At 44.5% G+C, this 14,996-nt stretch overlaps 1 protein-coding gene across 4 annotated transcripts in view; it reads left to right on the top strand.

The window, feature by feature from the left end:
- Fam222b (family with sequence similarity 222 member B) overlaps positions 1-12,890 on the top strand; it is a 76,147-nt gene extending 63,257 nt beyond the window's left edge. For 3 of the 4 annotated variants that reach the window (XM_076869535.1, XM_076869536.1, XM_076869537.1), the window contains exon 3: positions 8,986-12,890. In XM_076869535.1, coding sequence (XP_076725650.1) covers positions 8,986-10,592 — 1,607 coding nt within the window. In that variant the 3' untranslated portion in view covers positions 10,593-12,890. Of the gene's footprint in view, positions 1-3,979; positions 4,033-8,985 lie in introns of all 4 variants that reach the window. The other variant, XM_076869538.1, reaches the window with a different exon arrangement.
- The last annotated feature ends 2,106 nt before the right edge of the window (positions 12,891-14,996 follow it).

Raw genomic sequence — 14,996 nt, 5'->3', positions numbered from 1 at the left:
CATGATCTTGTTATTTTTTAGTGCTGAGTAATATTCCATTGTGTATAAATGCCACATTTTTTTAATCCATTCATCTATTGAAGGGCATATTTTTATTTTTTTAAAAACTATTTTTTAGTTTTAGTTGGACACAATACCTTTATTTTATTTATTTATTCTTATGTGGTGCCGAGGATCGAACCCAGGGCCTCACATGTGCTAGGCGAGCACTCTACTGCTGAGCCACAACCCCCAGCCCCCCCCCCCTTTTTTTTTTTTTTTTTAGAATTTTAATATTTATTTTTTAGTATTTGGCGGACACAACATCTTTGTCGGTATGTGGTGCTGAGGATCGAACCCGGGCCGCACGCATGCTAGGCGAGCGCACTATCGCTAGAGCCACATCCCCAGCCCCCCCTATTTTTATTTATTTATTTACATGAGGTGCTGACAGTCGAACCCAGTGCCTCACATACACTGAATTACAACCCTAGCCCTCCAATAAAATTTTTTACAAAAAACAGCTGGAGTTGGCATACAGGCTGTATTTTGCCACCCCTGTTCTACGAGATCATCAGAAGTTAAAAGTGGTCTAGTTTTGGACTGTATAATTCAGAGGTAGAGCATGTGCCTAGCATGGGCAAAGCCCTGGGTTCAATCCCTAGCACCCCACATGCACATTGGGAAAAAAACAAAACAAAACAAAAAAAACTAGCCTTTTGAGAGAGCATAAGACTCAGAACCTGATAGTTTTGAATTTGTCTGACAAATCCAGTTTTGTGAAAGGACAAAGCTGAAGGTGACAGTTTTCTTCTACAACTCCCTAATATATAAGCCAGTTCTCTAATACCAGCTTTGTTGAACTCAGCCTTTCTCTCACTTTACAAAAAAAAAATTTTTTTTGTTTTGCAGTGCTGAGGACTGAACCCAGGGCCTGACTCATTCTAGTAATTGCTCTAACTACTGAGAGGTATACCTAGCCTTTTTTTTATGAATGATAATTTAGTGATGAAATTTTGTTTTCCATCGTCATCCAAATCATCACATTAACTTCATTGTGCCCAGTTCTAGGCTTTTAGGCACAATTGGAGAGGAAATATACTTGGATACATACAATAAGATGACAAAGAGAAAACTCGTTTTTTTCTAGGCTGCTTAACACACTACAGCAACTTCACTCAGAGATATATCAAGGGAAGAGCCATTTAAGGGAAAATGCAAATGGTGTTGACTATTTATTTATATTTTTTTGAGAGACTGGGGATTGAACCTAGGGGTGCTTTACCACAGAACTATATCCCTAGCCCTTTTATTTTTTATTTTGAGACAGGGTCTTGCTACATTGCCAAGGCTGGCTTTGAACTTATCTTCCTGCCTCAGCCTCCCAAGTTACTGGCATTACAAGTGTGCACCACTTGATGCTGACTTTAGATCTCCACTTTGTTTTCCTAAAAGCAGCCCCAAATAGCCTCTGATAACCACTGTCTTCAGCTATGGATTTAAGAATTGAGATATTGGCAGGGTTCAAGGGCTCATGCCTGTAATCCCAGAGGCTCTGGAGGCTGAGATAGAAGGATCTCGAGTTCAAAGCCACCCTCAGCAACAGTGAGGCACTAAGCAACTTGGTGAGACTCTGTCTCAAAATACTCAAAATACAAAGTAGGGCTTGGGATATGGCTCAGTGGTTTAGTGCCCCTGAGTTCAATCCCCGGTACCCCCCCCCTTAAAAAAGAAAAAAAAGAATTAAGATATGGGCATGCATGAAGCTCTGGTTTGATCCCCAGCAACATACACACAGACACACTGAGATATTATTGTTTCAGACTGTCATATTTCATATGGAGGGTATGTATTTGATCCCCTCTAGCCTTCTTGTTACTATCATTAAACATCCAACCTTTGCAGAAGAGGTGATTTAATAGTGCTTAAGCTTAACTGCTTTCTTTTTTCACCTCTCAAAGAAAACATCCTATAATGTGACTTATACCTGCTACCATTAAACAGTTACAGTTAAGGTAATATGGAGCCCAGTAACCAAAGCCCAGGCCCATCAGCTGTAGTAAATAAAAATAGTTGTTTTTTTTTTTTTTTTTTTTTTTTTAAGATATTTATTTTTTAGTCGAAGTTGGACACAATACCTTTATTTTATTTATTTTTATATGGTGCTGAGGAGCAAACCCAGGGCCTCGCTAGGCAAGCACTCTACCACTGAGCCACCACCCCAGCCCCCCATAAAAATAGTTTTGTGGCTTGGACTGGTTGTATTACTCAATAATAAAATGCTTGAATGCTTATAGCATGCTGGAGGCCCTAAGTTTATTTAGTCCACAGCACAAAAAGCAAAAATATTTTTTAGACTCTGCTATTTATCCTTTTTCTGCCCTACATCCTTAGGAGGGTGTGAGGTTTTTTTTTGTTTGTTTGTTTGTTTTTCCCCTCCCTTTGGGGTATTAGGAATTGAATTCAGGGCTTCTTACATTCTAGGCATGTACTCTCCCAGTGAGCCACATTCCTAGCCCTTCAGACAGGTTTTACAAATTGCTAGACACAGAGGTTGGTGGAATAGAATGGTGCACAGGTGTTTATAGCTTAAGGTACTTTATATTTTGATTTATCTTGGGCTCAGGATTTAACTCAGGGGTAGAGCACTTGCCTACTATTCACAGGGAGCCAGGTTTAATCCCCAGCACTGCAAAGAAAGGAACAAAGGGAGGGAAAGGAAAAGGAAAAAAATAAAGAATCATCTGAAGGTAGCAAGGTACTGGAGGTAGACGAAATGTCAGGAGATGTAGTATGTAGTTTTCTTGGCCCAGCATGTGAAGTCATTTGGCTAAAGGCTTTTCTTCAGGCTTCAGTGCCCTTGTGTTCAAAATGGTAGGACTGATCCTTTCTAACTCTTTTCTTCTCCTTCCCTTTGTCCTTTTCTCCCCTTCCTTTTCTGTGTGTGTGTGAATATAAAACATTTCTCATCATTTTATGTGTGTGTTTGTGCAGGGTACTGAGGACTGAACCCAGGATCACTTCCCCATTGAGCTATATCCCCAGTCCTTCTAATTTTTATTTTGAGACTGGTCTCACTAAGTTGCCCAGGCTGGTCTTGAAGTTGCGGTCCTCTGCCTTAGCCTCCTGAGTCACTGGGATTATACGTGGATGCTTTCATGGAACTCTCCTAGAAATGCCATAGTGTCATTTAAGAGTCTTCAGCTATTTTAGAACTCTGTACTTTTTCTCTGACCATCTTCTAAAATGGCCATAAAATGTGATTTTGAAAATTTTTCTTCCTTACCCTTGCCAAACCTCTGCTCATTTCCCCAGCTCAGGATCCAGGTATATAATAGTGGCTCATAAAGTATTCACTGTGAAAATGGCTGAAATGGTCAAAAGTCCTTGGTCCTCACTCCATCTTTTAGATAATAACTGATCCCACTTTATGGCAGAGACTTAGAGGTCTTGGGACAAATGCCCAAGTTACCTTTTACCACTTTAGATGCCTGTCTACCCCCTAGTGGAGGGCCCTGGAATGGGTTATTTACCCAATGACTGGATAAATTCATTACTGTTAGAAATAATAGCTAACATTTGTTGACTGCTAGACATGTGCCACATGCTATGTTTAATGTCTTCAGAACAGATTCTTGTTCATTTGTTTGGTTTGATTTGGGGGGTGGTTTGGATGGTACTAGGGATTGAATCCAGTGTGTCACACATGCTAGGCAAGCACTGAGCTACAGCCCCAATCCTTTTTAAATTAAAAAGAAATTATTTCTAAAATTTTTTGGTACTGAGGATTGAACCCAGTGGTGTTTTACCACTGAGCACATCTCTAGCCCTTTTTATTTTTTATTTTGAGACAGTATCTTGCTAAGTTGCTTAGGGTCTCACTGAGTTGCTCAGGCTGGTCTTGAACTTGGAATTCGCCTATCTCAACCTCCCAAGCCTTTGGGTTATAGGCATACACCACTAAACCCAGCTTTTTTTTTTTTTTTTTTTTTTTTAATAGATACAGTGTCTGCTCCTTGCCTGACCTCCCAGGTTACTGTGATGGAACTACAGGTGTGTGCCAACACATCCAGCTCGTGTGTGTGCGTGCTCTCGCCCTCCCTCCCTCCCTCTCTCTCTCCCCCCTCTCTCTCTCTCTCTCTCTTTCTCTCTCTCTTTTTTTTTTTTTTTTTTTCAAAGATGAGGAGACACTATGTTGCTCAAGCTAGTCACAAACTCCTAGGTACTCAAGTTATCCTCCTGCCTTACCCTCCCAAGTAGCTGGGATTGCAGGCATACATCACTGCACCCAGCCATATGTTCTCATTCATTCTTTAATAATATTATATAAGAGACTCTCCTTCCTTCCTTCTTTTTTTTCATTTTGGTACTAGGGATTACACCTAGCGGTGTTTTACCACTAAGCTACATCCCCAGACTGTTTTTGGAGACAGGGTCTTGCTAAATTGCTTAGGGCCTCAGTAGGTTGCTGATACTGGCCTCAAATTTGCAATCCACCTGCCTCAGTCTCCCAAGTCACTGGGATTACAGGTGTTCACCATCATATCCAGCTGTGTTCTGTTTTGAAACAGGGTCTCACTAAGTTGTTTAGTTGCCAAATTGCTGAGACTGGCCTTGAACTTGGAATTCTTTTGCTTCAGCCTCCCAAGTCACTAGGAATACTGGTTCTCTTATTTTTCTTTTAAGGATGAGCCATATAGGGTTTGTCATTTGTCTGTGTCAGTGAGTAGGCCAAAACTTAATCAGATCAGTCTCCAAAGCCTGTGTTTAAAACACACTTGCCTGTTTCTCTCCAGTCTTTTGGCCTTTAGAATAGATGAGTAAGCAGAGCAGTCTCTTTAGGGAAGAATTAGATTCAAGATTTTTGTTTTAGGGGCTGGGGATGTGGCTCAAGCGGTGGCGCGCTCGCCTGGCATGCGTGCGGCCCGGGTTCGATCCTCAGCACCACATACAAAACAGAGACGTTGTGTCCGCCGATAACTAAAAAAAAAAAAATGGATGTTAAAATTCTCTCTCTCTCTCTCTCCCTCTCTCACTCTCTCTTAAAATATATGTTAAGCAAGAGCTCTGCCACTGAGCTGCAGCCCCAGCCCCGGATTCAAGATTTTTTTTAACTCTAGCTCCTGGACAAGACTATAGTGTTTTCTAACCATGGAATCCCAATTCATAGCACTATTTTATATCTCTATTAATGACACCATTGGTTCCAGATATTTAACTAAATTTCTTACAGAACTGTGGTATTTGTGTTGATTATATAAAAGAATATTTTACAGAAGGAAGGTGCCAACATACTTGTGTGGGATGTGATAAGAAAGTTTTGAGAAAGAAGCTGGTTGTGGTTGATGCTTCTGTAGTTCCAGATACTTGGAAGGCTGAGTTAGGAGTATCGTGGAGTTCAAAGCCAGCCTGGGCAACATAGTAAAACCTCATCTCAAATAAAGAAAGAAGAAAAGAAAGGTTAAGCACCCTTAGGTTTAACCCCAGTACCAGCACTCCCCCCCAAAAAAAAAAAAAACCCTAATTTGATATGAACATTTTTCTTATAATGATGGAATATCTATTGTATACCCAGCATTCTTCTATGTATTTTTTTTTTAATTTGGTGAAAATTTCAAAACAATTTCACGACCTAAGAATGCTACTCCTCACTCAATCCCTGGTTCCAGGAAAAAGGGATAGAGGTGCTAGGGATATGGCATAGTGGTTAAGCACCCCTGGGTTCAATCTCTGGTACAAAATAAAACAAAAAAGAAGAAGGAAAAAAGAGTGGCTCAGGAGGCTGAAGCAGGAGGATTCCAAGTCTAAGGCCAACCTGGGCAACTTACTGAGGCACTGTCTCAAAAATGAAAGGACTGGGGTTGCAGCTCAGTTGGTAGAGCACCTCTGGGTTCAATCGTTCCACCCTACTGAGAGTGAGGGGAAGGATTCTGTATGTACCTTGTGCGCACCTTTCCCACCCTTATTTTTCTTTATTTCTGATTGCTTCATTTGACTGTCCTTGTTACTACAGCCAGCATCAGTGAAGGTAGGAGAGAGAGAACTAATCAGTATCATTAAGTATCCTTTCCATATTCCTGAATGAGGCGAACCTGACTTCTTTCCTCTCACAGAGAAAACCAACCTGAGAGTTGGAAGAAAGGAACTCTTATTCAAGAAGCTACTTATTGTACCTCTGCCCCCTAATTGGATTTCAAGGAGAAAAGCCCACCTACGCGGAAGTGGTGTTGAGGACCCGAAGGCAGACCTGTATTTCATGTCTGAACTAATACCCTGCAGCTTCTGCCTTCCATTCCTCAGCTGAGCCCACTTGTTTAGTCATGTAGTACCTATACTAATTGTGTCTGCTTCGGGTAAGGCACAATGCTAGGATTATCTCATGATTCTGACCAGTCAGACTCTTATGTACAGTGGCTAATCGGGGCAACTTGTGCTAGAATTCTGCTGCCCTGAGTTTTAGCTCTTAGTGATCCCAGACTATTACTACTACTACTACTACTACTTTCTACTTCTACTTCTTCTTCTTCTACTTCTTCTACTACTTGTACTACTACTACTACTACTACTACTTCTTCTTCTTCTTCTTCTTCTTCATTATTATTATTATTATTATTATTATTATTATATTCTTGTCTAGGAGACAGTAAGAAGGGACAGAAAATAGCTACTCTGGTGACTGAAGCCCATTTAGGGTCAGTGGCTTAAAAGAAATGATAGAACTGAAACCCTGATTTTAGAGCTTTATACTCTGATCCAATAGTGCTGCCTTGTGGATAGGAGATTTCTGGGCCTCCCTACCTTCCCCTTCTTCCTGCCCTCAGTTGTCACCATTAGTTGTTGTTTTGTATTGTAGACTGAACCCAGAGGGTCTAAACCACTGAGTTCCCAAACCGTTTTTATTTTTTACTTATAAATAGGGTCTCACTAAGTTGCTGATGCTGGCCTGGAACTTGTGATCAGCCTGTTAATCAGCCTGCCTTAGCCTCCTGAGCTGCTGGTATTACAGGCATGTGCCACCACGTCTCACCTCACGTTTATCTTTTTTTTTTTTTTGGAGGAGTGGTACCAGAGATTGAACTCGGGGGCACTTAATCACCAAGCCACATCCCCAGCCCTTTTTTATATTTTATTAGAGACAGGGTCTCACTGAGTTGCTTATGGCCTCGCTAAGTTGCTGAGGCTGGATTTAAACTTGCAATCCTCCTGCCTCAGCCTCCCAAGTCACTAGGATTACAAGCGTGCGCCACCACGCCTGGCATATTTATCTTTTTAATGACCATTCCCAAAGCAGATATTCACAACATTTATTTCATTTATGCATGAGCATCTATCCTGTCCTCAGCAAGTAAAGCAAGTCCTTAAAGCAGGTCCTTAAATATATATAGGAGACATCTATTAAGTATTTGAAGGAAGACCTTTTTCCTCTCTGTATGCTCTCTTTTCACTTATGACTGTCTTTTTTTTTTTTTTTTTTTTTTTTTTTTTTTGAGCATGAGACCAAATTTCCCTGTCCCTCCTAAACTTGAGCTTTCTTTTCCTGCTTCAGAGAGCAGCAGTTTCTAAGCAGTTGTTGCCAGCTAACCAGCAATGTCACCAAACATAGGCAGCTGTGCCCTTTTCCATTTAAGACATTCACTAGTTTGCTCTTGTTCCAGTTGGTGCCCAGTGACTTGAATGGGGTCTACTTTGGGCCAAGGCCAGCTGAGGCCACAAGCTGGGCATTCAGCAGATGAGTCCTTGATCTGTCCTGTCTGTCTTCTGCAAGGGAGGAAACAGGGAGGGAGTCGACTATCTGAGCCCAGGCCCACAGCCAAGCACTTTCCTTCTCCTTTGGGCAGTCAGTGTGTGTACTTTCTCATTCAGCAAGCATTTATTAAGCACCTTTTGTGTATACTCAAGAGAGCCCCTCCTTTGAGAGAGGGAGCACTGAGCAGAGACCCTTTGCAGGAGCCAGGCATCCTTAAAGAGCTATTGTTTGGGGAACCTTTTCCTTTTTGGAAGCCCTACATCCGCTGGAGCCTCCTGATGGGAGGCCCTGGGAGATGGGAACAAAGAGACTGTTAACATTAATGAGGCACATTGAGTGGGTATTTCCGCAGTCTCCAAGGGAAGGCAGGTTTTCCTCTTTCTTTTTGGAAAGTGACAGTTGCTGTGGACCAAAAAGGAACTATTTTTGGCTCCCACAACTTAAAGATGCTCTGAATCCTTTCTTCTCAGTTCCCTCCCTGATGCCCTGTCATTTATTATCACCCTCCACACAGGGAAATAAATAAAGCCTTTTGATCTTCACCCAGTAAGGCACAGAATAAACTTAAACAAAAGTGAACTTGTGACATGGATGAGGAAGAGACGTTGACAGCTTCTTCCTCTGCTCCTGAAAAAGAAGCATCCTGTCAGCTGTGCCAGATGGACATGTCTACCCATGGCACCCCAGCTGCCAAGAAAGGCACAAGGGAAAGTTTGATGCCTCACTTGGCCACTGCAGGCTGAACAGTAGCCACTCTGGGTACCTTTTTTACCAGAGTGTTATAGGAAGGGACTTGAGTGTTCCTGACATGCTACTCTGCTTAGAACCTTCAACCCCCATATCAGCTTGGGCTGGTAGGAACTTAAAAGTTCCATGTAGGGGAAGAACTCTTGGTTAGCTATGTGAGAATTGGTTAGGTTCTGGCTCTCTACCATGAGAGTCTTAGAAAGCTGCTTTGCAGTTTTTCATTTATAAAATGGGGACATGATAGTACTTACCTTCTCCAATAGTCGTGAAGATCATTGAGATAACCTATTGCTTAACAGAAGGCCTGCCTGGCCCACTGTACTATACTAAATGTCAGCAGTGCCTATGATTGTGATGAGGACTGAGGCTAAATCTGCAGTGAAAGCTGCAGATGACAACCTAATCCCCACCCCTTTCCTAGAATCTCAACAGGGGAGTCTAGAAGGGCTAGTTGGCTTGGCACTGATGAGCTCCCTCCCTCTTTGCTCTCCTTCCCCTCTCTTTCTCTCTAGGGGACACTACACAGAAAATGAGAACTGCTCACTATCCCACCCCAGCCGAATTGGATGCGTATGCTAAGAAGGTCGCAAACAACCCACTGACTATAAAAATCTTCCCCAACAGTGTGAAGGTTCCCCAGCGGAAACACGTTCGTCGTACTGTGAACGGCCTCGACACATCAGCCCAGCGCTACAGCCCCTACCCGACTCAGGCTGCCACCAAGGCAGGCCTGCTTGCCATTGTCAAAGTGCCAGCCAAAAGCATACTCAAGGACTTTGACGGCACCCGAGCCCGGTTACTCCCTGAGGCCATCATGAACCCCCCAGTGGCACCCTATGCTACTGTGGCACCAAGCACTTTAGCCCATCCCCAGGCCCAGGCTCTGGCCCGCCAGCAGGCCCTGCAGCATGCACAGACCCTGGCCCATGCCCCTCCCCAGACGCTGCAGCACCCTCAGGGTATCCCGCCACCACAGGCGCTGTCTCACCCTCAGAGCCTCCAGCAGCCTCAGGGCCTGGGCCACACTCAGCCCATGGCCCAAACCCAGGGCTTGGTCCACCCTCAGGCCCTGGCTCACCAGGGTCTCCAGCACCCCCCCAATCCCTTGCTGCATGGAGGCCGGAAGATGCCAGACTCAGATGCCCCCCCGAATGTGACCGTGTCTACCTCAACTATCCCCCTTTCAATGGCGGCCACCCTGCAGCACAGCCAGCCCCCGGACCTGAGCAGCATCGTGCACCAGATCAACCAGTTTTGCCAGACGAGGGCAGGCATCAGCACTACCTCAGTGTGTGAGGGCCAGATCGCCAACCCCAGCCCCATTAGTCGCAGTCTGCTCATCAATGCAAGCACTCGGGTATCAACCCACAGCGTCCCCACACCAATGCCTTCATGTGTGGTCAATCCCATGGAGCACACCCATGCGGCTCCAGCCGCATTGCCTGCCACAGGTCCTGTCAACTTGCCCACAGGCATCTCTCGAGCCCCCACTGGCTACTCTAACGACCTCAAGCCAGTTGCCTGGAACCAGCACCAGCTGGCCCACCTACAACAGATGTGCAGCGAGGCTGGTGGGACACCAGCCCCTGGCCTGACAGGCAAGCATGCAGCAGGACGTGAGTTGGCAGGGCCTGGCTTTGTGGGTAAGGCCCCTGCCTACCCGCAGGAACTTTGCCTGACACAGTCGTTCCATCTGAAGCCACCCCTGGAGAAGCCGACCCCATCCCCACCAGTCAACGGCCTGGCAGCCCCATTGGCCTACCCCAATGGTCACTACTTCCAACCCTTATGGAACAACATTCTGCCCACTCCCAATAGCGACAGCTCGGGGTCTCAGGACCTTGCCATGCCGTTCCACGGTGGGCAGCCCACAGGTGCACCCCTCGACTGTGCGGCAGCTCCTGGGGCCCACTACCGAGCAGGGACTGGGGGCGGTCCAGTGGCAAGCCAGAACAGCTTGATGCAAACGGTGGATTACCTGAGTGGGGATTTCCAACAGGCCTGCTTCCGAGAACAGAGCCTGGCCATGCTGAGCAAGGCCCACCGAGCCCCTGGCAGCCGAGCCCCTGATCCCACAGATAGTCGAAGTCTTCATATTCAGCACCCGGGGTATAGATAGGGAGCCATGGTGCCCTCCTTAAGCAACACTTCATACATCACCCTTCTAGGTTTAGTCTTACTTTAAGTAACTGGATAGTTTCAAAGTTTCACTGCTCCAATGTGATCATTCTAAGACATTTAAGGGAGGGAACTTGACATGGGATCCAATTAGGGAAGAAGGGGTTCTCTTGTCCTCCCTTTCAGCAACTTTTGTTTTTATGTTAACAATGTATCCCTTAAGCCAGGATTTTATCATCTCCACTGCTTGCCTATTAGTTTGTCTTCACCTTGGTCATTTCCCACCAACCTCCTTCCATCTTTTCCTGAACCTCTACCTGTTTCCCTTAGGACTGAAGTGTGACTAAGGGAAGGGGCCTTAGGCCCTAAGCTAGGCCTCTCCCTTTAGAACTAATAAGCCAGACTTTGCAAGTGCTCTGGAAGCTCAATCCTTATTCACCCAAAGATCTCAAATCAGAACTGACCTGTTCTTCATTTCTTCCCCACTCCTTACTTGAGGCTTTGGTTTGCTTTTATATTGCTTTCTGTAGCCACTGCACTTGTGTTTGCCTTTGCCACACTGGACTCAAGGCCATCTTGCAGGTATTTGGCCATAGTCTTTGCTACATGGAGAAAAATGTCTTTATATTGGCATCTTGTTTCCTGACTTTGCTTCCAGACTTGGAGAAATTCAGTGGCCATCTAGCATACCCCTTCTCACTGTTGCCTCTCTCCTAACTTAACTGTGTCCTTATCCCCCTACCCTCTCCCCTCTGCCCTCCAGAAAAGCAGAACAAAAACTATCTTACTCAAGGAATTAGGTAGGTAAGGGATGATCACATTGGAGTTTGAAATTAAAAACACCAAAAACAGAAAAAAAAAAAAAGGAAAGAAAAAAATGCATTTGGTTCTCTCTACACTGGCTAAGAATATTGTTCTACACTGTAAGTTTTAAATGTCATGTTTCTGTATGAATGTAGTGTGGGTTTGAGTAGCATTGTGTATGAGTGGCCCCACAGGTACATTCACCCTCCTAATCACCTCCTTTGCAGCCCCTCAGTATAATGAAGAAAGGAGAGAAAAGAAAAAACAAACACAAAGCCTTAAGCTCTTTGAATTCTTCCTCAACCAAATGAGCATGGTTTTAACTAGTGGAGATGGGCTTATATTGGAAACAGCCCCTCCTGCCACAGTCCATTCTCAGAGCATCCCCCACCTACTCCATGCTCAACACATCTCATTCCCAAGTGACAATTAGTTGGCTAGAAATTTAACACTTTTATGTAACTTTAAACTTAGGTTTTGTTTTGTTGTAAATTATGCACCCATTTTCTGTTAAAGATGCACAATGGGCTTTTTTTTTTTTTTTTTTAACCAAATAAGCCCTTACCTTTTCTCCTGTCTCTGGGGAATGTAAGCTGATATTTAAGATTTTGGGTTCTGTTTACTATCCACTGTTCCTTAGCCAGAAATTCTCTAGTGATCTGAAGCAATGTGACTGAAGACCAGTTTTTAAATTATGTGTTGGCAAGTTGCCTTATATTTAAAAAGAAAAAAAAAAAAAAAAAAAGGAAAAAACTGCCTGATTGTGTTATGCCAAATGATAGCAACATGAAGTCCTAATTTATTGTTCCCAGTTGTTTTCCTACTGTCTGTGTACACTGGTACCCCCCTTGTCCCTGAGCCCTCAGGAGCCCCTGCAGCTTCTGGTGGATGCCTTCTCCCCAGGTGTTGGCCACTGTCTCACCCAGGGCCCCCTTCCAGTCCTGCTTTTCTGAGTCAAGTTTAATGAGCACTACTGTTTACCCTTATCTCTTGCTTGATTTCCAAATCAGATATTCTTGCTGTAACCCCCTTCTCCATCCCTCTCCCCAAAAGGTGAGCTGCCATTTTAGGAACCGGACCAGACACCAATTTGGGGGCTTTAAGTCAAACAACCTCAAACCCATTTCTTCCTGTGTAGGGGTGCAAGTCTCTGAAGCTCTCAATCCCACCCCTAGTCTGCATGGAAAATGTACTGTGATCCCCCACCCCCAACGAACTACCCTCGCCTTTGGTGTGAGATGTTTCCTAGTTCAACCTGAGTCCCCTGCTCCTCTGTCAGCCAACCCCCAACCAGCAATAAGGGTCCAAGCCAGGGCCTCCTACCCACACTCCCTGCCTCCTATCCACACATCCCATGCCACCCCTAGGGAATACCTGGATTCCCCATTCTATATCCACATACTGTAGCATTCATTCTCCATCTCTCACCTCACCTGTGGTGGTTTATGGGTGTGATGGGGTTTTTAAGATTATTATAAACCAGTAAAAAGAAAAAACTCACCTTTTGACCTTGTTCTATTCGTTTAATGTGGTGAATGTTTGAGGTGATGTTTTCTTATGTCATTTTCTAACTTGTCTCCCTACTTGTGCTGGTGGTAGTAGGGTCCTATAATATTAATTCCACTCAAACCTTCCCCATATTAGTCCAGGCCACATGCCGTGGCGACTCCCCCAGGGGGTTGAGCGAGATGGCAGCCCTCCATCCAAGCTGGGCTCGTAGGGCCTGTCAACTTTGTTGGGTAAGTATGGTTTGCTGCCTCTCGCTAGCAGCCCAAAGGATTCTGCCATGTTCACTACAAGGACCATGAGTTGTTAAGAATGGAGATCTGGTTTGCCCATAAGAGAACCAAAAAATTTTAGGCCTCTCTCCTCCCTGCTTCAGCTTTGCAATTTCTGAGGGCCTCTGACAGAGGTGGAGGTAATAGGTGCTGTAGTCGGCAAATTTCCTCAGTTGACTACTAGAGAACTTTACCTCATTTATGTGCAAGAGGGTAAACACCATTGTGGATTACAGGCAGTGGTGCAAATGCTAGCCTTAACAATTAATGTAGCTTAATGATAAGAGTGCTTACCTAGGTTCTGAGTTCAGTCTCCAGTACAAAAAGGATGCATTGCCCCCTTTACTCCTCATGTTACCGTAAAAAATCCTCAGAGGAGTCTTGGCAGTCCACCAAGTCATGTGGAGCTAATCAGTGGCAGGTGAGACAACTTGGGAGTTACGCACACTCTGATGCAGAACCTGGCCCAAGTTCCACAAAGTAATAATAACTGGCACTGGAGAGCGAGCCAGCCCTACCAGGCTGATTGTAGGCATCAACTGCATGATTTGTATACAGTTCTAGAGGCAGTTCATATCAATGTGCCCGTCCTGGCAGCAGAGGACACCCAGCTTGATTCAGGCTTTCTAGTTTCTCTTTGAGATGCCGGAAGGGCAGTTTCACCTGTTGCCTGGTAGAGGCATTTCCTGATAGTTTTCTCTACCAGTTTCCAGGTATCACTGTACTACGCTGGTTTGTCTCCTCAGCTAGGGCCCCAACTTCTGGTAGTGAAATGTACCTTCTTTGAAAAGATGGGTAGGGGAGAGCTCCCAGGCTCTGGCTTAGTCCTTCCCTGTCAGCTTATAAATGGCTTTTTCACATTACCCTTTGACAAAAATAATTCCTTAACTTTCCCTTACTAGGTAACAGTTTCCACAATTTGGGCTTCTTCCCAAGGCTAAACAAGACCACTAAGGCAGGTTTTGATTAGTTCATTTAATCATTTCAACAAAATCTAGAATTGAGCAGAATTCATTCCCATGTAGCTAAGAAACTTGCCAAATGCAAGCCCAAGTGTATTGCCAGAATTGGAGCTATATTTCCAGATATTTCTGGAGTTTTTTAAAAAAAAATCTTGGGGCAGGAGTTGTAGCTCAGTAGAGCATATGGGTAGCAGTCACAAGGGTACCCAGCACCAGGGGAAAAAAGAAATTCAGCCCTGTCCTAGACCAGCTGAAAGAGTACTGATAATTCACTAATGTTCCTAGCTGGTAAAGTATGGGTGACTGTAGGTGGCCACTGAGGCCTATATGAAGGATGGACAAAAGGGTTCAAGTGCCTTTTTTTTCTTTTAGTTGTAGACCTGTTTTTATGTTGCCAAGGATCAAACCCAGTGTCTCCCACAAGCGCTATACCACTGAGCCACAAACCTAGCTTGCCTTGTACATCTTGAAGGCACCTCTATTCAGTCCCCAGGTAGGCTGGCTTCAGTTAGGTCAATGTTTGTTAAGCACTTAGAATAAATGTCAGGAACATATATTGTCTCATTAACTTCAATAAGGCCCACTTAAGACAGGTCCTTTTACTATGATGTAAAAGTCAATTTAACTTGACTGCTATACGGAAAGAAATGTTTTGCATCAAGTTCTTGGCAGTGTCTGTAACCAGAAAGTACTAAATGAATGACAGTTGTCATCAGGAGCCAGGCTTGATGATACAACTCAGGAGGCAGAGGATCACAGTTCAAGGCCAGCCTCAGCAACTGAGACCCCTCTGAATAAAAAAGGGTTGGGCATGTAGCTTATTAATAGAGTGCCCCTGGGTTCAATCCCCAGTACCAGAGG

This window comes from Callospermophilus lateralis, chromosome 11 (assembly GCF_048772815.1).
Source record: "Callospermophilus lateralis isolate mCalLat2 chromosome 11, mCalLat2.hap1, whole genome shotgun sequence".
Classification (NCBI taxonomy): Eukaryota; Metazoa; Chordata; class Mammalia; order Rodentia; family Sciuridae; genus Callospermophilus; species Callospermophilus lateralis.
This window is presented reverse-complemented; position numbering and strand designations above follow the sequence as displayed.